This window comes from Apodemus sylvaticus, chromosome 5 (assembly GCF_947179515.1).
Source record: "Apodemus sylvaticus chromosome 5, mApoSyl1.1, whole genome shotgun sequence".
NCBI classification, from domain to species: Eukaryota; Metazoa; Chordata; class Mammalia; order Rodentia; family Muridae; genus Apodemus; species Apodemus sylvaticus.
In genome coordinates this window covers 24,566,378-24,590,433 of record NC_067476.1, presented here as the reverse complement: position 1 = coordinate 24,590,433, position 24,056 = coordinate 24,566,378, and the positions used below count along the sequence as shown (strand labels likewise).

Below are 24,056 nucleotides of genomic sequence, written 5' to 3'. Positions count from 1 at the left end.
TTCCAGCTTCTGGCTATTATAAATAAGGCTGCTATGAACATAGTGGAGCATGTATCCATATTACATGCTTGGGAATCCTCTGGGTATATACCCAAGAGTGGTATAGCGGGGTCCTCCAGAAGTATCATTCCCAGTTTTCTGAGGAACCACCAGACTGACTTCCAGAGTGGTAGTACCAGCTTGCAACCCCACCAGCAGTGGAAGAGTGTTCCTCTTTCTCTACATCCAGGAGCACCTGTTTTCTCCTGAGTTTTTGATCTTAGCCATTCTGACTGGCATGTGGTGAAAACTCAGGGTTGTTTTGATTAGCATTTTCCTGATGACTAAGGATGTTGAACATTTCTTCAGGTGCTTCTCAGCCATTCGATATTTCTCAGGTGAGGAATTGCTCATATTCTAGTACACATGAGATATTAAGAAAGAGGTCTGTGGACCGTAGCCTTCAAAGGCCTGTATTCCCATCTCTTAAGGGTTCCATTGTTTTCCCTAAATAATGCAATCAGCTAAAGAACAATGGTTTGAAACATGAGCCTGGATAAAATGTTCAATGTCAAACCATGAGAGAGGTCTTGCACCTCTTTGAATCACTGTGTATTTTCGAATTACTCATTTTGACTTTTGAATAAATTACTTTTTCCTAAATAATTAAAAAATTATTAAATATAATTCTGTATTGACAGCTCTACTGCTTAAGTGCTTACGTCTGTCATTTGGCTGTCTCTAACACTTAAACTTTTAAGCAGATTTTGATGATTGTATATAGTACTAGACTTTTGCAGATGTATTTTGGGATAAGATCTTATGGTGTCCAGTCTGTCTTCCAACTCTGAAACTTCTGCCTTATCTTCCCAAGTGCTGGGTTACATATTTGTGCTGCTGTACCTGGCCTTGATTCTTTCCTTATAGTCAGACATTCATAGATTTGTTGACAACAATACTCTATGTCCATGCTTATAGGAATGAGTAAAGAGATTTCTCTAATTTGCTGTTCAGTATTATTTTACTTATTTTTATTTTTATACTTCAGGATTATTTTAAAAAGTTGAACAGTTCTGTTTACTTGGTCAAAATTTTGCAATCAACCATGGACATAAGGACTTACTTGCATACTCTGATCTCTTGGCTCAAATTACATACAACTTTAATTTTTTTGAGTTTACTTCTAGAGATATATATGAATTCTTTATTGTATATTATAATATGTAATAATATGTAATATAATATATACATACACACCCATATACATATATACATAGGCCAGAGTCATTTGGGAAGAAGGAATCTGAAGAATAAATGTCCCCACCAGATTGGTCTGAGGGAAAGAGAGCTCATGGTAAGTGGTAACACGGCTGTGTTGGTGGTCTTGGGTGCTTTTGCAAAACTAGGCTGAGAAAGCCTTGAGGAGCAAACCAGTAAGCAGCAGTCCTCCAGGGTCTCTGCTTCAGTTTCTGGCTTCAAGTTTCTACCCTGACTTCCCTCAATTATGGACTATTTACTTGGAAGAATAAGCTGAAATATAAACTCTTTCCTTTCCAAATTTCTTTTGGTCGTGGTATCACTGTGTACTGGTGGTTTTGTGTGTCAACTTGACACAAGCTGGAATTATTACAGAGAAAGGAGCTTCCCTTGAGGAAATGCCTACATGAGATTCAGCTGTAAGGCATTTTCTTTATTAGTGATCAAGGGTGGGTGGTGCCATCCCTGGGCTGGTAGTCCTGATTTTATAGGAAAGCAAGCTGAGCACACCAGGGGAAGCAAGCAAGCCAGTAAGTAGCATCTGTCCATGGCCTCTGCATCAGCTCCTGCTTCCTGACTTGCTTGAGTTCCAGTCCTGACTTCCTTTGGTGATGACCAGCAATGTGGAAGTGTAAGCTGAATAAGCCCTTTCCTCCCCAGCTTCCTTCTTGGTCATGATGTTTGTGCAGTTATAGAATCCCCGACTACGACACACTGTAATTAAAACCGTAACACGCACAGTTTGTTGATGTTACTCTGTCCACTGCAATCCCTTGTTCTCGGCCTACTCCTGCTGATCGCCTTCCTCTTGCCAGTGGTTCCGTCTTCTAACTGCATACCTTCTTGTCCTAGACAAACTCCATGCAAACATACAGGACGTGTGTTGTCATTCATGTATGGATTTCCACACATTTAGCCCAGACTGACCTGAAGTTTGCTGTTTAACTGTGAATGACTTTGAGCTCCTGATTTTTCTGCTGCTTCTTCCCAAGTGTTGGAATCATGCATGTAGTTCCCATGAAACTCTATGAAATAGAGTTCATGTAGATCTCCAAAAGGTTTCCTAGTATGAATCCCAATTTTCTTCTATTGACCCAAGGGGCATGTATGTTTCTGAGGATGCTTCCTTAGAATAGTTAAGCCACCAGTGTGTTTTCATCCACTGTTTCTTCTCTCTTCTCTATTCACATAGTCTTACTTTGAAATGTAAAATTTCTTTTTTTTTAATTTTTATTTTCTATATTCTTTGTTTACATTCCAAATGATTTCCCCTTTCCTAGTTTCCCCCCTCCCCATATGTCCCATAAACCTTCTTCTCTCCACCCATTCTCCAATCACCTCTCTCCTTTTTCTCTGTCCTGATACTCTCCTCCAATGCTAGATCAAGCCTTTCCAGGATCAGATCCCTCTCCTTACTTCTTCATGGGAGTCATTTGTTATGCTACTTGTGCCTAGGGTATTCAGAGCTTCTGGGCTAATTAATATCCACTTATCAGAAAAAATATGGAACGCTTCATGAATTTGCGTGTCATCCTTGCGCAGGGGCCATGCTAATCTTCTCTATATCATTCTAATTTTAGTATATGTGCTGCCAAAGCAAGCACGGAATGTAAAATTTCTATGCTTTTATATTTGTATTTATGCTTTGTGGAAGCTTTATTTATAATCTGACCTTTTTTTCCTTTTAGTCTTAGTTTTAGTTTCTTAGTTTAAGAATTTGGAAAGTAGTAGACCAGGCTAGTTCTTTTGTTTAGCCAAGAAAAAGTAGTGATAGGGATGGTGTTTGTAGTCAGGTTGCCTGGTTTTACCCCCTTGCTGCATTGTTACTATTCATATGACCATGAGAATTTACTTATTTTCTGTTCATATCAGTCTCTTTGCTAAAGAGGATGAGGCCAACACTAATGCCATATAAGAGATCAAATATTACTTATTTGCATTTTATGAACTAGTTTTGAATAAATTGTTTTTATTGGATATGATTTAGTACTTTAACACTCTATGTTTTGAGTGCTTTGCATTAGTATAAAGGAACTGCTTGGGCTCTCAATTATATTGGCCAAGTGCTTCACTGGACTCCAGCTCCTGTCCTGGATTCCAGGATTTTTTTTTTTTAACCAGAGTCTTGTTAGTAATATCTATTCTGAAACTCACAAACTTTTTGCATCTGTGTCCTGAGTGCAGAGATTAGGAATGTGTGCCATTCCCTGTGATGGTAGTTCCTTTTACTCTTGTTCATCATTCAGTAGTGATTCCACAACTATCAAGATAAAATAATAAAACTTTCAAGGTAAAATAGACTGCAGTATAGAAGAATATCATTTGTCTCTCGTTTTTAGTTTTATTGTTTAGGAGTAATGTTTTTTCTTTTCATTTTAATGTGTAAAGTAGTATTCTAGAAAATTATAACATAAGCCAAATAATTAAAAAATTTTAATAGCCACATTAAAAAGTAAAAAGAAATGAGTTTAATTAATCTTCCTATTTTATTTAACTTAATATATCTATATTACTTCAGCATGTAATCAATATAAAATGATTAAATTTGTTTCCATTTTTATATTTTGTATTGCCTTTGAAATCTGTTGTGTAATTCACTGTTGGTATACTTCTCAGTCCAGAATAGCACATTTCAGGTACTTGGTAGGCAGATGTAACTAGTGGTATTGCACAACACTGATATAAAGGTGCTTTTACCTTAGAGAGAGGTTTTACAAACAGTAGGTATTTTAAGACAATTGCTAAAGAGAGATATAATAACTGGAAATGAATTCATATTATGAAAATATATTGGGAAACTGGGATTTTGGAGTGACCAATGGATAAAATTGTAGACTTGAAGTTCTGAAATTAGGAGCAGATTGAAAGCATAACCTGAATGCTAAAACTCCAGGGGATTCCTAGAAAAGGTGCTCATTGTAGTGGGAAGAAAAATATCAGCCAGAGGAGAGCTGTGTGACTGTTGTGTTCTGGAGACCAATGGAAGGGAGTTTCAGAGACATGATTAGCAGAAGTAGTCTTTGCCACTAGAGTAAGAAATGAAAATAGGCAATGCGGCTGGCTTTTTGCCAGACTTAGTGGAACTACTTTAGTAAAGTGATAGCTAATAACATTAGGTTGTAGTCATTTGAGCGTTGAATATAAGTTGAAATATATATTTCATATGTTTTTCATACATATATGTCATTTATATTTTTATAAATATAAATATGTTAATATTTTATGAACCTTTTTATGGGTAAGTTTGGTAGGTTGGCAGAAAGTGTGCTATTGATGAAAGAAAAGCAAATTGTGAGTAGATAAAGGTTGAAGATAAAGGAAAGAAACTGAATGAGCAAGTTCTCAGAGATGGCATCCATGAGTAGGATTCTGCTTACAGGTAGAGGAATTATTTGTGGAAAACAAGATGCCACTCATGATATGAAAGTGAAGGTGTTATAAAACAGCAGAACTTTTTTTAATGTTAGAATGTGTTATTAATATCAGGACAACTGGCTTGAATTGTAGAAAGCTTTGATGAGGTAAGTATACTCATGTGGTACATGTTACATTGTTTACTTTTCAGAATGATCTTTCTAATAACAATACAAGCTAAGAGAGTCATGTGATACTATTTTAATGCCAAACTTGCCATATCTTTAGAGAATATACTACATGGACATTGAAACAAGCTACTTTGCTACTTTGAATCTAGATACTATGGAAAATTTCAGTATGGTTCTGTCACAAGAACAGATTACCTTAATAGTAAGATTTGGTCTTATCCTTGTCTACTACTCTGATTTGCTCATTTCTGCTTTGTAAATTGTGTATGGATTTGGTTGAACTTGAGTTTTGGAAATGTAGTTTTTACCTTTCAAACCACTAGTTTTAGGCTTTCCAGAGTTGTAGTCAAGGTGTCAGCTGTGGAGATAGTTACCTCAACGTTTGACTGGCCTTCATGACGTAGAACCTAATGCCTTCACATGGCTGTAACTTGTTTACTTGGGACCGAGGGGATGCTTGAATGTCTTTACTTGATAGGTGTGATCATTCAAAATTAGTGGCCTGATAGGGGGAAAAGAAAGGACAAGAAGTTGCAGTATCTTTCGTGGCAGACATGCTCACTTCCACTACATTTGTTGGTTATTCAGACCACCCCTTCTATTCATGGGGACACCACAGAAAGGCATGCATTTATGTATTCCCTTGCGGAACAGGCCACCATACTCCTCTTTTTGACTGCTTGAATTGATTAAGTTTGTCTGTAGTAATAAAAGCAATTTTTAAAAATTCGAAATGAGATTGACAAGAATTTGGATAGAATGATTCTTTTTATTAAAAGTGCATAGTACTTTCACCTACTTCTTTAAAGTATACACAAACACTCAGTCACTTGTCATCTGGAGGATGAGGGTATATCACAAAATCATGACTTGTAAGTGAAGTTTGAAGAGTATAAACAGAGTCATGATGTTTTCTCTTATAGAATACCTAGTTTGTTAGTGGAAGTGCAGATTTATGACCAACTTCCCCTAGTTAGTTCTTGGTTTTAATTTTCTAATATCACGACTGACTTGGAATTGGGTTGAGGATCTCTAAGGTATACCAGATAAAAATATGGGCTATTCTCTCATGTCTTGATGACATTATTTTGTTTTTTTCTTTCATATTATGTATCACAAATGGAAATGATTTTTCTAATAACGGTTTTGTTTTCCTTTATTCTTCTTCTGCTCACCTAAATTATTTTTTTTTAAGGCCAGGGCTTTGCCTTGTCCACTGTTGAATTTTAAGTACCAGGTGCAATTCATAGTCAGTATGCAAATATCAAATGTCAAAACCTGTCTTTTTTTTTTTTTTAGAGAATATACTAAGCAATCATTGAAACAATAATCTGAAAAAGCATTTCAATGATTTCAAATCATTGAAAAACTTTTCTAGAAAGCTTTTCCTTCCTATTAGTATTTCTGTCTTTTAAGTTTTCCTTTCTCTTTTCTTCCTTCCATCCCTCCCTCCCTTCTTTCCTCATGTCCCAATTCAGAAAAGTCTTTGTGGCTATACATTCTTTGCCGTTTTGTTCAAAGTAGATGCTTTGAGGATTCTGAGGCCTATTTTTTTTTTAATTTAGGTTATTCTGACTTTGATAACTCTTTAAGATTATTCTTTTAAGAGATGTGTTCAGCTACTCCTATAGTTTAGTGGTGTATTAGTAAATTTCCTATTGCTTTGGATGGTCTTCCTTTTTTGCTATATGCACCTTTGTCATACAGTCTTTCTTGGTGAGTTACTATGTTATTCTGCTGCTGTCACTATTGGAAAACCTGAGGATCCTAACTAAAATGTAGTCATAACAGAAACAGTCATGGTGCCCACTTGGGTGTATTGCAAAATTTTAGTTCTCCTTAAGACTGTCTATAGCTTATAGGGAACAAAGAGTCATCTCTTTGCAATGATGTTTTACATCTCCCAAAGAGTCGTGTTAAGGCATCCACCCACTATCAGCCAGTCTCTGTGTACTCCTGGGTTTTCATTGGTTGGAAATCCAAAACTTGAACTATCTATTTACCTTCCAATTTACCTATGGGCTTTGCAGTTCTCAGCAGAGTTCTTGACACTTTGTTGTTGTTGTTGTTGTTTTAGTTTTATTTTTTAAATTATGAAACTTTATAAATCTCACAAACCTGACTCTCTCTAAAGAGACATCTATTTATATAAACCAACAAACTTTTTTTTTATTGATATATTTATTTACATTTCAAATGATTTCCCCTTTTCTGGACCCCCACTCCTCGAAAGTCCCATCAGTCCCCTTCCCTCCCCCTATTTTCCCACCCAATCCTTCCCACTTCCCTGTTCTGATTTTGCTCTATACTGCTTCACTGAGTCCTTTCAGATCAAGGGGCCACTCCTCCGTTCTTCTTGTACCTCATTTGATGTGTGGATTATGTTTTGGGTATTCCAGTTTTCTAGGTTAATATCCACTTATTAGTGAGTGCATACCATGATTCACCTTTTGAGTCTGGGTTACCTCACTTAGTATGATGTTCTCTAGCTCCATCCATTTGCCTAAGAATTTTATGAATTCATTGTTTCTAATGGCTGAATAGTACTCCATTGTGTAGATATACCACATTTTTTGCATCCACTCTTCTGTTGAGGGATACCTGGGTTCTTTCCAGCATCTGGCAATTATAAATAGGGCTGCTATGAACATAATAGAGCATGTATCCTTATTACATGGTGGGGAATCCTCTGGGTATATGCCCAGGAGTGGTATAGCAGGATCTTCTGGAAGTGAGGTTCCCAGTTTTCTGAGGAACTGCCAGACTGCTTTCCAGAGTGGTTGTACCAATTTGCAACCCCACCAGCAGTGGAGGAGTGTTTCTCTTTCTCCACACCCTCTTCAACACCTGCTGTCTCCTGAATTTTTAATCTTAGCCATTCTGACTGGTGTAAGGTGAAATCTCAGGGTTGTTTTGATTTGCATTTTCCTAATGACTAATGCAGTTGAGCATTTTTTAAGGTGTTTCTCTGCCATCCGAAGTTCTTCAGGTGAGAATTCTTTGTTTAACTCTGTACCCCATTTTTTAATAGGGTTGTTTGGTTTTCTGGAGTCTAACTTCTTGAGTTCTTTATATATATTGGATATTAGCCCTCGATCTGATGTAGGATTGGTGAAGATCTTTTCCCAATTTGTTGGTTGCCGATTTGTCCTTTTGATGGTGTCCTTTGCCGTACAGAAACGTAATTTTATGAGGTCCCATTTGTCAATTCTTGCTCTTAGAGCATATGCTATTGGTGTTCTGTTCAGAAACTTTCTCCCTATACCGATGTCCTCAAGGGTCTTCCCCAGTTTCTTTTCTATTAGCTTCAGAGTGTCTGGCTTTATGTGGAGGTCCTTGATCCATTTGGAGTTGAGCTTAGTACAAGGAGACAAGGATGGATCAATTCGCATTCTTCTGCATGCTGACCTCCAGTTGAACCAGCACCATTTACCAACAAACTTATATTCAGTTGTACATAAACTTTAGTCAAGCTAATGACCCAAAATATAAATTATTGTATTTATAGTTGAATTAGAAAATCCTTAAGGAGGCTGAACAAGTAAGTTCTTATTAATTAAAAATAACCTAAAGCTCACTAAGTCTTTGCTACTGTAAGTGTGTCCCAGAATTGGATTTACTTCATGTTCATGCATTCTTGTCTTTGTCAGCATTCAGAACTCACATGGGGTTTAATTTGAAGACAGCAGTCTAACTATGCCTTTTGTGATCTTGCAGGTACCAGATCGGATATCAGCTCATCTGGGTCAGAAGGTGAGCAAATGGGACTGTGTCGTAGAACACTGCCTTCCTGGGAGCCAATGGGTGGCCATTGCTGTTCTGAAATCCCAGCAGCTATGATGCAACCTTACCATGATTTTCTCCTGGAAGAAGGAAAGAAAGTGGAGGCAGCAGCATGAATGGTGCCGGCAAGCACAGGGTGTCTCAGAAACAGGTCCTGTGGAAGGGTGCAGGAGCATCTCAGGAGTGCTTGCCTAGGTGGCTCAGGAGGTTCTTTCTCTCTTTGAAGATAGTTGTTGTTGTTGGTAGACTGTTCTTGAGTTACATGTGTCTGCTTGCAGGCTCCACATTTCTGCCCTTTGACTGTGCTCCAAAAAATATCCCCAGTTAGACTCATCGGTTCACCCAGCTGCAGTTTGGTGGGATTATTTCTTTGACCTTCCTGCCCACTTATGGGCTAACAGATGTTTGTTCTGTCTCTCATTTAAACAGATCTCACCCATTCAAGGCCTTTCACAGTGTGTAGCATTCTCTGTTATCTGCTGCTTACTGTAGTGTGGCTAGTAGGATGACCAATATTTCTAAGAGAAGTAACCTTTTCTGTTTACTAGCTTCTTTCTCCTTTCTCTTCCTCCTTCCTCTTTTTTCCCTTTTACTTCCTTTCTAGCTCCAATCCCCACCAGGGCTTCTCTTTGAAGCTCTGCTTGTGCTGAAACTTGCTCTGTAGACCAGGATGGCCTCGAACTCAGATACCTATCTGCCTCTGCCTCCTGAGTGTGAGGATTAAAGGAGTGTTCCACTATGCCTCAGCATTTCTCTGATTCTTGAGATCATGTTTTTTTTTTTAATTTTTATTTTAGCTCATTATTATTTCATATATTTACACATCTATAGTAGATAAAAATTCCTCGCTTATGTCTATACTTTGGAGAGTTATGGACAGCTCTCCTACTGTTTATTGATTGTCAAGCCAAGTTATACACATTTAAGTTCTTATATCTTTCTTTATGATTGAGTTAGCTTGGCTGCTTTTTTGTAGGAATCTTGCCCTCGTCCCTCCAATTTCATATGTACCATGAATGAACAGACAAAACCAGGCTTATTTTCTGGTTTCTTCTATACCTTTTATTCTTTTAGCCTTTTAGTTTTGACATATTCCTAGTTGAACTAAAGCTAATCACATATCATTATTTGGACCATGTTGGCAGTACATGAATGCCTGGCCTTCAGTTGTCTTACACAGTAAATAGCACCACCAGTATGTGCTAGAGGAAAGAAAGGAAATGTAAAAGAAACTGCGGAGCAAATTAATGCATTCTTTAATAACATGACAGACATTCCCATGCCACCCAAAGTAAGCCATTGCACTAGAACCCTTTAGCTTAGCTGTCATCTTACAGTACCATGTCTGTGCACTAATCTGAGTTGTGAGAAACATGGCTATTGTTTGAAGCTTGACCATGTTCTCACTTGGTTTCTTCTCCATGTTTTTATTCCCTTGCCACCTTTTTCATACAGTGTATCAGTATTTGCTGTCAGATTCTGTGGTCATGAACACAACTGGGTAGGGGATCATTTTGTTGGAAATTACATAGGCTCAGGTGGTAAATGTTCCATGCCTCTATATGTGACATTTGAGGTAACTGCTTTTAGTTCTTGCTATTTCTGTGACAGCTACTGGTCTTTGTTTAACAACTGATCCAATGGAGAGATGCAGGTGGAAGCAGCTATAAGACCTTTGGAACTATTTATCAACACTGTGTTAGTTATACAACTTTCCCTGTGCTGATTGGCAGAGAGAAGCATACTGCTTCTAGATGATGCTGAGCTTAGTGTAAAGTGTGCCAGCATGGGATCTGGGCTTGTCACAGTTCATTCTTTCTTTTCAATTGGTATGTAGAAAATGGACCTCCCCTCTACTTATCTTGTACATTAGAGAGAGAAAGGTCATATTCTAGGAGATAATGGCGTGTTGGTGTTTTTAGTCACCAATTCAGATAGTAATATTAGTGGAAGGTTGAAACAGTGCACACTTGTCCTTCTCATTTGTGTTAGCTTTGCTGCTAGTACAGATTTGAATAGGATAGCAGAGGTTTTCCTGTTTGTGTCTGATAGATTTCTAGATGATTTGTGGTTCAATTCTTGAAGCATATTTTAAAAAATCATTTTTTTACCTCTTTCTTTGTAAAGGCATAAAATATTCAGATTCTAATATAACATTTCCCCCAGATTATTTAATTCTGGGGAGATCAAGATTAGACTAGCAGCTGAAACAATTTATTCTGAGTAGTGACCTAAAAATGTTAATAATAGTTTTCAATATTTTATGTAAGGTTTTGCATATGACTATATGATTACTAATAATGTGTTTCTTGGTCTCTGTTCTTTAAACAGATAGTTAAATGTCTTAGAATGTTTATAAAGTTTAAGCTAAAAAAATATTTTTTCATATGTTTTCTAAACTGTCAACAGTATTGTACTTGTCTTTAATTTCATTATGTAGCAGATACATCCTTCAGTATACCTCTTGTTTCTCAAGTCTCTTCAATACTTATCAAAGAAAAGCAAAATGTTAAGCTGACTTTCAAGGGACAAAAAAATCCCCACAAACAGACAAACAAACCAGCTAACCAACCAACTAACCCCCAACCAACCCCCAAACAAAATCTCAACAACCACCTGTTCCACATTATTTTGTTCCTTATGTGCATCAAAGTGACATTCCTACATTGTCAATTGAGGGAGTCTAGCAAGAATAAGCAAGCAGTTGGCATGGACACAGGCTGATAGCCTGCAAGGTTTATGCTTCTTTTGTGATGCAGAGGGCTTACCCTCACAAGAGCACTGGAGTAAGGAAAGCAGTCTTGATCTCTCCTTACTCCATTGTTTGTTTTCTTGCAGACCACCATTGTGTAACAAGTGGTGTGTGTGTGTGTATGTGTGTTTGTGTGTGTGTGTGTGTGTGAGGGGGGGGGAGAAATAGTATCCTCTGTACAACGTCCATATTAATTAAGCAAATGGCATTGTTTCTTAGAGGAAACTATATTGAATTTGCCTTTATTAGCTCTTTTGGAGATTTCTACAGTTCACTTTTTACTATACATGTACAAGTTTTGTAGATGCTGCACAATCAGTGTGAGTTCATACCTATAACTGCTCTGTTGTATCTGGAGAGCACTGCTTCTTTTATATGTCTCTTTCATTTAGGGCTGTGTACTTTATGGTCTCATATGGTGCATGTTGATCAGCTGAGGGTTTCTTGTTAATTAACATTACTGAAGTTATGACAAAAGAAGAAGCATCTCTTGTGAGGACTGAGAGATGCTTTCATAGTTGTTTTAATACTGTGTCCATTTAGCACAGTACAATTTATTAGGTTCTCTCTGGGACTATGAGCTTATTTAGCTACAGGCTCTTGTTCTTTTTAACAATACCAGGTATGTCCCATTTCATAGAGTGGCCATAGTATCTGACTCATTTAGACCAAAAGTCTTGCAACCGCTTTCTATTTTTATCCAAAATTCAGGGTCAGTTCAAATCTTGTTGAAATTTGTCATTTATAGAATGTTTGATAAGTTCATAGCTATAGAAGTGCAATACCATGAAACTAAAGGATGTATATTTAATTTCTTCCAAATCATGCGAGGCAAAACAAAACTGCTTTAAAAACATTTCTGAATTCTCACGAAAGTACAGTTCATGATTTCCACTTCGGTTAGAAGTCTGAAAATATGGTGTTATGAATTTTTAAATAGAGTTCATTTGAGGAGGGTCTTTTTACTTTCAGTAAGAATTCTGTGAAACTTTATAGAATTTCCTCAAAATATAAATGTTTCGTTTTATATTAATGAGAAATTATATACTTTCAAGTTATATTTTAAATATTAGTGTTTTAAATTCAATATAAATATAAAACAATATGTTTTGGGAGCATAGATTGATATTTTGACCAATTTTTATATAAAATATTATTTCCTTTGGGAGAAAAACATAATTTATTCTTGTAACAATATAACATATGTCATTGAAAAGGTGAATGGTGATTTGTGCTAGTTATTAATAAATATTTTTCAATTCTGTGTGTACAGGAAATTACATCTATAATGGATTCATTAAGATGGTTGTGATATCTAGCAGTTATTTTTTTCTGAGATGTATTTTTCATTGAGCAAATATTTAAAATTCATTGCAAGAGTTTGGGTAAATAGGTAGATTAGAATTATGTATTAAATAAACTCACCTGTTATTTTTTCTCATTTAAGACATGTTCAGCAACACATTGCCTCATTACTTTAGCAAAACAAACAAATATTCAAATTGCTTTTATGTTTAGTGCTTTTGTACAACTTAGTACAATTACCTCTCTCTTAGTGATATCTCTTAAGACTATTATTCTTTTTTTTTTCTAGGAAGTATTAGAAGAATCTGGTTGAGTTGCCAGCCAGGTTTCATTGATTGAATATTTAGGTAAACTTAAGCTCCTGATTATGGCAGTTCCTGAAGGGACCCCACTGAAGCTTTATTTACTTTGTTCTAGTTCAAGTTCATTAGCTTGCTGTCTCTTTAATCCCTAGTCCCAAGGTTTGATGATATTATAATTGATTATATCGGATAGTTCTGTATGTTAAATATTATTTATTAACTTTAAAAGTAATTTATCTAAATCCCATATTTTTTTATCCAGTGCTAAGGCTATTATTAACTTAGGAAATACACACAGAGATGCATAGGAGAAATATTGCATATTTAGGGATTATAAAATGTAAACTTTTGATCAGTGTTATTGAAGTTTTCTTTGTAGACAATAAAATTTATATTTTATTAATTCAAAGAATGTATTAAGAATGATTTTGGTTTGATATGATGTGGTTTTCAAAAATTAGATTGCAACTTAATTACTATTTGTGGAAAATATGGCAAATTTGTTAGATAACAAAAAATGAGATAATACTGTTTTTTAACTGTTGATTATACCTAGTGATTTATTTCATTTGAAAAGCAAAATAACTTTAAATACAACTCCTTAAGGTAGATAGTTGAATCAATTGTTAGCTGTTAAGTAACTAGAACAGTAAATCATGATTTCTAAGTTATGTGTTTCAAAATATGAATATTTTTTTCTTTGACATACGGTATTTGTATGTCAGTGTCATAGTTCAGAGGGAAGTACCCTTCAAGAGAATATTTTTAGATTCCTATTTCTCTAATGTTTTATATATTTGAATTTCTTCTGTGCCTAATTTTGTATAGTACTTTCACAATTATTTTGTATTTTTTGTGACACCTCACTCACTGTTCACTTTGGTCTGTAGTACCATGTGAGTTCCCCCCTTTCAGGATTACACTGCATATTTTGAACTGCTGCTAGTATATGTCAGGTAAGATGACATTTTGATTTTTGAGCAGCTCTTATTTCAGAACTTTTTTAAAGATCCTTGTTCTAAATCTTCTCACATTTCATACTAAAACAATCTTACCAATACCACACAAAGAAATTCTGGGAATTGGCTATAGCAGCAATTCAAATGCATCAAAAGTGGTGACTACAATATACTTTTATTAATGAATGATCTACATTGGTTCCAGCTGTGTCCATGTGATTAGCCCTTCACCAGGCAACTATGGGTTTTCCCCTATTGCTTTTATTTGATTTCCAAGAATGTGTCATCTGCTACTCAGCTCTTGCCAATGTGCCTCTTGTAAAAGTGTGGCCTTTTTTTTTTTAAATTTTTTTTTAAATTTTAAATTTCCAAAGCGTAAGTTGAATACGCACACATACCCTGCTGAAATACTGTTTCCTTTGAGTAGTGGTCTAGGTTTGTATTCCTGGGTTGGGTGTTACATCTCAAATCTCAAACTACAAATTAAAGCAGATGCTTGCTATATTTTATCAGCAGAATTTCCAACGTGTGCTTGTATGGTAATGCTAAGATATAGTATTTTCACTTTTGCATTTCCATCTTAATTTTTTAAAAGTGGTGCAATGTGTTATAGAGGTGGACAGGATTGCAGATTGAAATGGAGGTTGTCCAGATTGTTCCTTTCCCTGGACCATATGGTATAGTTCTAAAAGCCTTTTGTATGTTGTCTGTTCAGTTTATTCAATCTTTAGTGTATCAACAGCAACTGCAACAACAATAACAACAACAAAAGATAACTAAATAAAAATAGATTCAAGAGGAGGAATTATATATCATGTAAGAAATGTAGAATTAATTTTTTTAAAGAAAAAACAGCTGATGAAATTGAGGTTGAGATGATCTTCTAAACATAGGTTCATGCTGTTCTTTGATTATTCTTTTCATGTGTATATTTATAGACTGTCTTTGAATATCTGTCTTAAAAGATAGCACTCAGATTATCTTACTATGATTATGATCTGTTTTTTGTTCTTGGAGTCTTTGGAAGAAAAGGTTGTAGCTTCAATCTGTCTTACAGAGGAAACCTAGTCCTATGAACAGGGTTAAGGAATAAAGCATTTTCTGCTGTGTGTACCGCGTCTCAGTGAGAGTGTAGAGCTAGGAACTGAGTAATTTCTCCATTTAGCCACTAGCTCTAGTTAAAACATTTCATTTTTCCTTTACGTCCTCTCTCTGAAACTTACTATGTTCCTATAATCTTATTTTAGAGTAATAAAGTATTGCTTATTCCATATGCTGGTTCTTTATAAATTGGAGTAAGCACATTCCCCTGACTCCCCTTTCCATCCCTAAAAATAAGGTACTGGTAGAGAACATTAGATATTACCCACTGCTTTTTGGCTTCAGAGATTTGAATTGAAATTTTACCAAATTTGGGGGGTTGGGGGGATACAGAGAAAAGAAAGCTTTGAAGAATGTGATGTTTTTTACTTTATCATTACCCTCGACCACTGAAAGGGTAACTAGGAGGAACTCAGATGTTTTTTGAATGTGTAATTTTCCTTTGAATGGCCACAATGAAATATATTTGAATTAACAAAAGGCAGAGTAAGTATAATTCATTATGGAATTGTTGGTAAATGAAATTAAAGTGTTTTAAGCACCCTACCATAACAATTATTTCAATAAATGTACTTATTTAAAATTTGTTTAAGAGGCATATATGTATATGACTTTTGGAGAATATTTACAAATGGAGATTATTAATTAAGGGTACTTTACAACATAGATGAACTATTACAATGATATATGTTTACTAGAAAGTCATATACAAAATATTTGTATGTTTCATTTGGTTAGTTTTGAACCTAAAAAATTATGTTCATGTGTGAATCTTTGTTTTAAAATTATACTGCATATATTAGTATATACTGGTCTAAACTTGCTTTCTAAAATGTCCATGGAATTGAAAACTAGTATATACTTTGAACTGCATTCCTTCTCCTTTTCCTTTTTTCTTCCTTTTCTCTTTTTTCCCCCATAGTCACCTATTATTTATGTGTGTGTTACATATATGAGTGACCTATTTCCTAGTTTAAAATGCTTTTGTAAGTTGTGGGAATTGAAGGCTCCAATTAAGAAAACAAAGTTGTGTGTGTGTGTGTGTGTGTGCCCTTCCCAGACACAGAGTCTTTGTGTATAGCCCTGGCTGTCCTGGCATTCCCTCTGTAGATTAGGATTCAACTCAGATTCACCTGCCTTTGCTTTTCAGGGGGGTGGGGGAGAATCTTGAGTATAGAAGATACAGGTTCCATGTACGAATTTGACATTTATAAAAGTAGTACAGATGACTGAAAAGTATATGAATATAAATTCACAAAGTTTTTTATTTATTATATTCAAGAAAGGACTAGATCATTCCTCAGTCAAGGCAGAACGAATGTTGAATATCCAAACTTAAATTTTATTTCTTATTGTTGTATACTGAGTGGTAAAAAACCCTAGTTTCAGTGGAAAACAATCTTATGAATTACTTAAATATTTTGGTAAAAGTGTTATTTGTCTTATAGGAAACCCCAAGGATTTTAGTTCATAAGCATCTGGTATAATCGGGACTTCTGGTAACCACTTCTCTTTGCATAAGCCATAGTTATGAATTTTGCTTTTATTTAATTGTGTTAACTTTGTAGCAGAATGAATAACAAAAGGGAATTTTCAAAAGCTTCCAGCAATCTCTTTTTTTATTGAATATATTCTTCATTTACATTTCAAATGTTATACCCTTTCCTGGTTTATACCCCTCCCAGAAAACTCCCAACCCATCCTCCCTTCCCCTGCCTCCAAGCAGATGACCCTCTGCCCAACCCACTCCCACCTGCCCCCTCAATTTCCTCATGCTAGGCATCTATTGAGCATTCATAGGACCAAGGACCTCTCCTCCCACTGATGCCCGACAAGGCATTCCTCTGCCACACTTGTGGCTGAAACCATGTGTAACCTTTGGTTAATGGCTTATTACATGCAGGAACATTTTCTGGGTATATGCCCAGGAATGGTATAGCTGGGTCCTAATTTTCTGAGGAATCCCCAAACTGATTTCCAGAGTAGTTTTACCAGCTTGCAATCCCACCAACAATGGAGAAGTGTTCCTCTTTCCCCACATCCTCTCCAGCATGTGCTGTGCCCTGAGTTTTTCATCTTAACCATTTTGACTGGTGTGCGGTGGAATCTCAGTGCTATTTTTATTTGTATTTCCCTAATAACTAAGAATGCTGAACATTTCTTTATGTGCTTCAGAACCGTTCGAGTTTCCTCAGTTGAGAATTTCCTGTTTAGCTCTGTACCCCATTTTTAATAGGGTTATTTGATTCTCTGGAGTCTAACTTCTTGAGTTCTTTGTGTATATTGGATATTAGCCGTCTATCAAATATAGGATTGGTCAAGATCTTTTCCCAATTTGTTGGTTGCCATTTTGTCCTATTGACAGTGTCCTTTGCCTTACAGAAGCTTTGCAGTTTTATGAGGTCCCATTTTTCGATTCTTTTTCTTAGAGCATAAGCCATTGGTATTCTTTTTTTTTTTCTTTTTTTTTTTTCTTTTTTTTTTTATTCGATATAATTTATTTACATTTCAAATGATTTCCCCTTTTCTAGCCCCCCCCCACTCCCCGAAAGTCCCGTAAGCCCCCTTCTCTTCCCCTGTCCTCCCTCCCACCCCTTCCCAGTTCCCCGTTCTGGTTTTGCCAAATACTGTTTCACTGAGTCTTTCCAGAACCAGGGACCACTCCTGCTTTCTTCTTGTATCTCATTTGATGTGTGGATTATGTTTTGGGTATTCCAGTTTTCTAGGTTAATAACCACTTATTAGTGAGTGCATACCATGATTCACCTTTTGAGTCTGGGTTACCTCACTTAGTATGATGTTCTCTAGCTCCATCCATTTGCCTAAGAATTTCATGAATTCATTGTTTCTAATGGCTGAATAGTACTCCATTGTGTAGATATACCACATTTTTTGTATCCACTCTTCTGTTGAGGGATACCTGGGTTCTTTCCAGCATCTGGCAATTGCAAATAGGGCTGCTATGAACATAGTAGAGCATGTATCCTTATTACATGGTGGGGAATCCTCTGGGTATATGCCCAGGAGTGGTATAGCAGGATCTTCTGGAAGTGAGGTGCCCAGTTTTTGGAGGAACCGCCAGACTGCTTTCCAGAGTGGTTGTACCAATTTGCAACCCCACCAGCAGTGGAGGAGTGTTCCTCTTTCTCCGCACCCTCTCCAACACCTGCTGTCTCCTGAATTTTTAATCTTAGCCATTCTGACTGGTGTAAGATGAAATCTTAGGGTTGTTTTGATTTGCATTTCCCTAATGACTAATGAAGTTGAGCATTTTTTAAGATGCTTCTCCGCCATCCGAAGTTCTTCAGGTGAGAATTCTTTGTTTAACTCTGTACCCCATTTTTTAATAGGGTTGTTCGGTTTTCTGGAGTCTAACTTCTTGAGTTCTTTATATATATTGGATATTAGCCCTCTATCTGATGTAGGATTGGTGAAGATCTTTTCCCAATTTGTTGGTTGCCGATCTGTCCTCTTGATGGTGTCCTTTGCCTTACAGAAACTCTGTAACCTTATGAGGTCCCATTTGTCAATTCTTGCTCTTAGAGCATACGCTATTGGTGTTCTGTTCAGAAACTTTCTCCCTGTACCGATGTCCTCAAGGGTCTTCCCCAGTTTCTTTTCTATTAGCTTCAGAGTGTCTGGCTTTATGTGGAGGTCCTTGATCCATTTGGATTTGAGCTTAGTACAAGGAGACAAGGATGGATCAATTCGCATTCTTCTGCATGCTGACCTCCAGTTGAACCAGCACCATTTGTTGAAAAGGCTATCTTTTTTCCATTGGATGTTTTCAGCCTCTTTGTCGAGGATCAAGTGGCCATAGGTATGTGGGTTCATTTCTGGATCTTCAATCCTGTTCCATTGATCCTCCTGCCTGTCACTGTACCAATACCATGCAGTTTTTAACACTATTGCTCTGTAGTATTGCTTGAGGTCAGGGATACTGATTCCCCCAGATTTTCTTTTGTTGCTGAGAATAGTTTTAGCTATCCTGGGTTTTTTGTTGTTCCAGATGAATTTGATAATTGCTCTTTCTAACTCTGTGAAGAATTGAGTTGGGATTTTGATGGGTATTGCATTGAATCTGTATAGTGCTTTAGGCAAAATGGCCATTTTAACTATATTGATTCTACCGATCCATGAGCATGGGAGGTTTTCCCATTTTTTGAGGTCTTCTTCCATTTCCTTCTTCAGAGTCTTGAAGTTCTTGTCATACAGATCTTTCGCATGTTTGGTAAGAGTCACCCCAAGATACTTTATACTGTTTGTGGCTATTGTGAAGGGGGTCATTTCCCTAATTTCTTTCTCAGCCTGCTTATCCTTTGAGTATAGGAAGGCCACTGATTTGCTTGAGTTGATTTTATAACCTGCCACTTTGCTGAAGTTGTTTATCAGCTGTAGGAGCTCTCTAGTGGAGTTCTTTGGGTCACTTAGGTAGACGATCATGTCGTCTGCAAATAGTGATAGTTTGACTTCCTCCTTTCCAATTTGTATCCCTTTGACCTCCTTATGTTGTCGAATTGCCCGAGCTAGTACCTCAAGTACAATATTGAAAAGATAAGGAGAAAGGGGGCAGCCTTGTCTGGTCCCTGATTTCAGTGGGATTGCTTCAAGTTTCTCTCCGTTTAGTTTGATGCTGGCTACCGGTTTGCTGTATATTGCTTTTACTATGTTTAGGTATGGGCCTTGAATTCCTGTTCTCTCCAAGACTTTAAGCATGAAAGGATGCTTAATTTTGTCAAATGCTTTTTCAGCATCCAATGAAATGACCATGTGGTTTTGTTCTTTGAGTTTGTTTATGTAGTGGATTGTATTGATGGATTTCCGTATATTGAACCAACCCTGCATTCCCGGGATAAAGCCTACTTGATCATGGTGGATGATCGTTTTGATGTGTTCTTGGATTCGGTTGGCAAGAATTTTATTGAGTATTTTTGCATCGATGTTCATAAGGGAAATTGGTCTGAAGTTCTCTTTCTTTGTTGGATCTTTGTGTGGCTTTGGTATCAGCGTAATTGTGGCTTCGTAGAAGGAATTGGGTAGTGTTCCTTCTGTTTCTATTTTGTGGAATAGTTTGAAGGGTATTGGTGTTAACTCTTCTTTGAAGGTCTGGTAGAATTCTGCACTGAAACCATCTGGTCCTGTGCTTTTTTTGGTTGGAAGACTTTCTATGACTCCTTCTATTTCTTTAGGCTTTATGGGACTGTTCAGATGGTCTAGTTGGTCCTGATTTAATTTTGGTATTTGGTATCTGTCAAGGAAATTGTCCATTTCCTCCAGATTCTCCAGTTGTGTTGAGTACAGGCTCTTGTAGTAGGATCTGATGATTTTTTGGGTTTCCTCAGTTTCCGTTGTTATGTCTCCCTTTTCATTTCTAAGTTTGTTAATTTGGATACTTTCTCTGTGCCCTTTGGTCAGTCTGGCTAAGGGTTTATCTATCTTGTTGATTTTCTCAAAGAACCAGCTCCTGGTTTTGTTGATTTTTTGTATGGTTCTCTTTGTTTCTACTTGATTGATTTCGGCCCTGAGTTTGATGATTTCCTGCCTTCTACTCCTCCTGGGTGAAATAGCTTCTTTTTGTTCTAGGGCTTTCAGGTGTGTCATTAAGTTGGTAATGTATGCTCTCTCCATTTTCTTTTTGGAGGCACTCAGGGCTATGAGTTTTCCTCTTAGCACTGCTTTCATTGTGTCCCATAGATTTGGGCATGTTGTGTTTTCATTTTCATTGTGTTCTAAAAAGTCTTTAATTTCTTTCTTTATTTCTTCCTTGACCAAGGTATCATTGAGTAGAGTATTGTTCAATTTCCACGTGTATGTGGGTTTTCTGTTGTTTCTGTTGCTATTGAAGACCACTTTTATTCCATAGTGATCAGATAGGAGGCATGGGATTAGTTCTATCTTCTTATATTTGTTGAGGTCTGTCTTGTGACCAATTATATGGTCGATTTTGGAGAAGGTACCATGAGGTGCTGAAAAAAAGGTATATTCTTTTGTTTTAGGATAGAATGTTCTATATATATCAGTTAAATCTAATTGGTCCAAAGCTTCAATTAGTTTCATTGTGTCCTTGTTTAGTTTCTGTTTTCCTGATCGGTCCATTGAGGAAAGTGCAGTGTTGAAGTCACCCACAATTATTGTGTTAGGTGCAATGTGTGCTTTGAGTTTTAATAAAGTTTCTTTTATGAAAGAGGGTGCCCTTGCATTTGGAGCATAGATGTTCAGGATTGAGAGTTCTTCTTGTTGTATTTTTCCTTTGACCAGCAAGAAGTGTCCCTCAGAGTCTCTTTTGATGACTTTGGGTTGAAAGTCAATTTTATCTGATATTAAAATGGCTACTCCAGCTTGTTTCCTGAGACCATTTGCTTGTAAAATTGTCTTCCAGCCTTTTACTCTAAGGTAGTGTTTGTCTTTGACCCTGAGGTGTGTTTCCTGTAAGCAGCAAAATGTAGGGTCCTGTTTACGTATCCAGTCAGTTAGTCTGTGTCTTTTTATTGGAAGCCATTGGTATTCTATTCAGGAAATTTTCCCCTGTGCCTAGGTGTTCAAGGCTCTTCCCCACTTTCTCCTCTATAAGCTTCAGTGTATCTAGATCCACTTGGACTTGAGCTTTGTACAAGGAGATAAGAATGGGTTGATTTGCATTTTTCTGCATGCTGACCTCCAGTTGATCCAGCACCATTTGTTAAAAATGTTGTCTTTTTCCACTGGATGTTTTTAGCTCCTTTGTCAAATATCAAGTGACCATAGGTGTGTGGGTTCTTTTCTGGGTCTTCAGTTCTATGCCATTGATCTTCCTGCCTGTCTCCGTACCAATACCAAACAGTTTTTATTACTATTGCTCTGTAGTAGAGCTTGAGCTCAGGGATGATGATTCCCCCAGGAGATCTTTTGTGGTGGAGAATAGTTTTTGTTATCCTGGGTTTTTTGTTACTCCAAATGAATTTACAGATTGTTCTTTCTAGCTCTATGAAGAAGTGACTTGGAATTTTGATGGGGATTTCATCGAATCTGTAGATTGCTTTTGGCAAGATGGCCATCGTTACTGTATTAATCCTGCCAATCTATGAGCATGGGAGATCTTTCCATCTTCTGAAATATTCTTCGATTTTTTTCCTTCAGAGGCTTGAAGTTCTTGTCATACAGATCTTTCACTTGCTTAGCTAGAGTCACACCAAGGTATGTAATAGTATTTGTGACTACTGTGAAGGGTGTCATTTCCCTAATTTCTTTCCCAGCTTGTTTATCCCTTGATTAGAGGAAGGCTACTGATTTATTTGAGTTAATTTTATATCCAGCCACTTTGCTGAAGTTGTTTATCAGCTTTAGGAGTTCTCTGGTGGAATTTTTCAAGTCCCTTAAGTATACTATCATATCATCTGCAGATAGTGATATTTTGACTTCTTCCTTTCCAATTTGTATACCTTTGGCTTCCTTTTGTTGTCTGATTGCTCTGTCTAGGATTTTGAGTACTATATTGAATAAATAGGGAGAGAGTGGGCAGCCTTGTCTGGTCCTCTATTTTAGTGGGATTGTTTCAAGTTTCTCTCCATTTAGTTTGATATTGATACAGGTTTTGCAGGTTTGCAATATACTGTTTTCACTATGTTTAGGTAATGGGCCTTGAATTCCCCATCTCTCCAAGACTTTTATCATGAAGGGATGCTAAATTTTGCCAAAAGCCTTTACAGCATCTAATGAAATGACCATGTGTATTTTTTTCTTTGAGTTTGTTTATGTAGTGAATTACATTGGTGGATTTCTGTATATTGAACCATCTCTGCCTCCCTGGGATGAAGCCTACTTGTTTGTGGTGAATTATCATTTTGACATATTCTTGGATTCGGTTGGCAAGAATTTTATTGAGTATTTTTGCATCAATGTTCATGAGGGAGATTGGTCTGAAGTTCTCTTTCCTTGTTTGGTGTTTGTTTGGTTTAGGTATAAGCATTATTGTGGCTTCATAATGAATTGGGTAGTGCCCTTCTGTTTCTATTTTGTGGATTAGTTTGAAGAGTATTAATATTAGGTCTTCTTTCAAGATCTGATAGAATTCCCCACTACACCCATCTGGTCCTGGTCTTTTTTTTTTTTTTGGTTGTGAGACTGTTAATGACTGTTTATTTTTCCCTGGGACTTACCAGACTATTTAAATGGTTTTCTGATCCTGTTTTAACATTGGTACCTTGTATACATCTAGGAAGTTGTCCATTTTGTTAAGATTTTCCAATTTTGTAGTAGGATCTGATGAGTTTTTGAATTTCCACAGTTTCTCTTGTTCTGTCTCCCTATTCATTTCTGATATTATTAATTTGGGTAGTGCCTTTGTGACCTCTGGTTAGTCTGGCTAAGGGTTTATCTATCCTGTTGATTTTCTCAAAGAACCAACTCCTGGTTTTGTTGAATCTTTATGTAGTTCTTTTTCTTTCTATTTGGTTGATTTCAGCCCTGAGTTTGATTATTTCCTGCCATCATCTCCTCTTTGCTATATTTGCTTCTTTTTGGTCTAGAGTTTTCAGGTGTGTTGTCAAGTTGTTAGTGTAAGCTCTTTACATATTCTTTTTGGAGTCACTTAGCACTATGACTTTTTGGAGTCACTTAGCACTGAACTCTTAGCACTGTTTTCATTGTGTCCCATAATTTTTTGTATGATGTGTCTTCATTTTCATTAAATTCTAAAAAGTCTTCAATTTCTTTCTATATTTTTTCCTTAACCAAGTTATCATTGAGTAGAGAATTGTTCAATGTCCATGTATATGTGGGCTTTCTGTTGTTGTTGTTTGAACTTAAAACCAATGTTAGACCTTGGTGATCTGATAGGGTACATGGAATTATTTCAATATTCTTATATCTGTTAAGGCCTGTTTTATGAGCAATTATATGATCGATTTTAGAGAAGGTACCATGAGGTGCTGAGAAGGCTTATTCTTTTGCTTTAGAATAGAATGTTTTATAAATATCTAGCTCCAATTGGTTTATAACTTCTGCTAGTTTCACTGTGTCTCTGTTTAGTTTCTGTTTCCATGATTTTTCTGTTGCTGAGAGTGGCATGTTGAAGTCTCCCACTATTATTTTTTGG

General features: G+C 36.6%; 1 protein-coding gene and 1 non-coding gene across 4 annotated transcripts in view; one reads left to right on the top strand and one right to left on the bottom strand.

The window, feature by feature from the left end:
* The window catches only part of Gtdc1 (glycosyltransferase like domain containing 1), a 390,109-nt gene that overhangs the window by 79,352 nt on the left and 286,701 nt on the right, over nt 1–24,056 (top strand). For all 3 annotated transcript variants that reach the window (XM_052182443.1, XM_052182440.1, XM_052182439.1), the window contains exon 2: nt 8,499–8,534. Coding sequence is in view for 1 of the 3 variants with exons in the window: in XM_052182439.1 (XP_052038399.1) it covers nt 8,499–8,534 (36 nt within the window). In the remaining 2 variants the exon portion in view is untranslated. The remainder of the gene's footprint in view (nt 1–8,498; nt 8,535–24,056) is intronic.
* On the bottom strand, nt 2,734–2,840 carry LOC127686638 (U6 spliceosomal RNA). Its single transcript, XR_007978219.1, has one exon. It is a non-coding gene; the product is annotated as a U6 spliceosomal RNA (small nuclear RNA).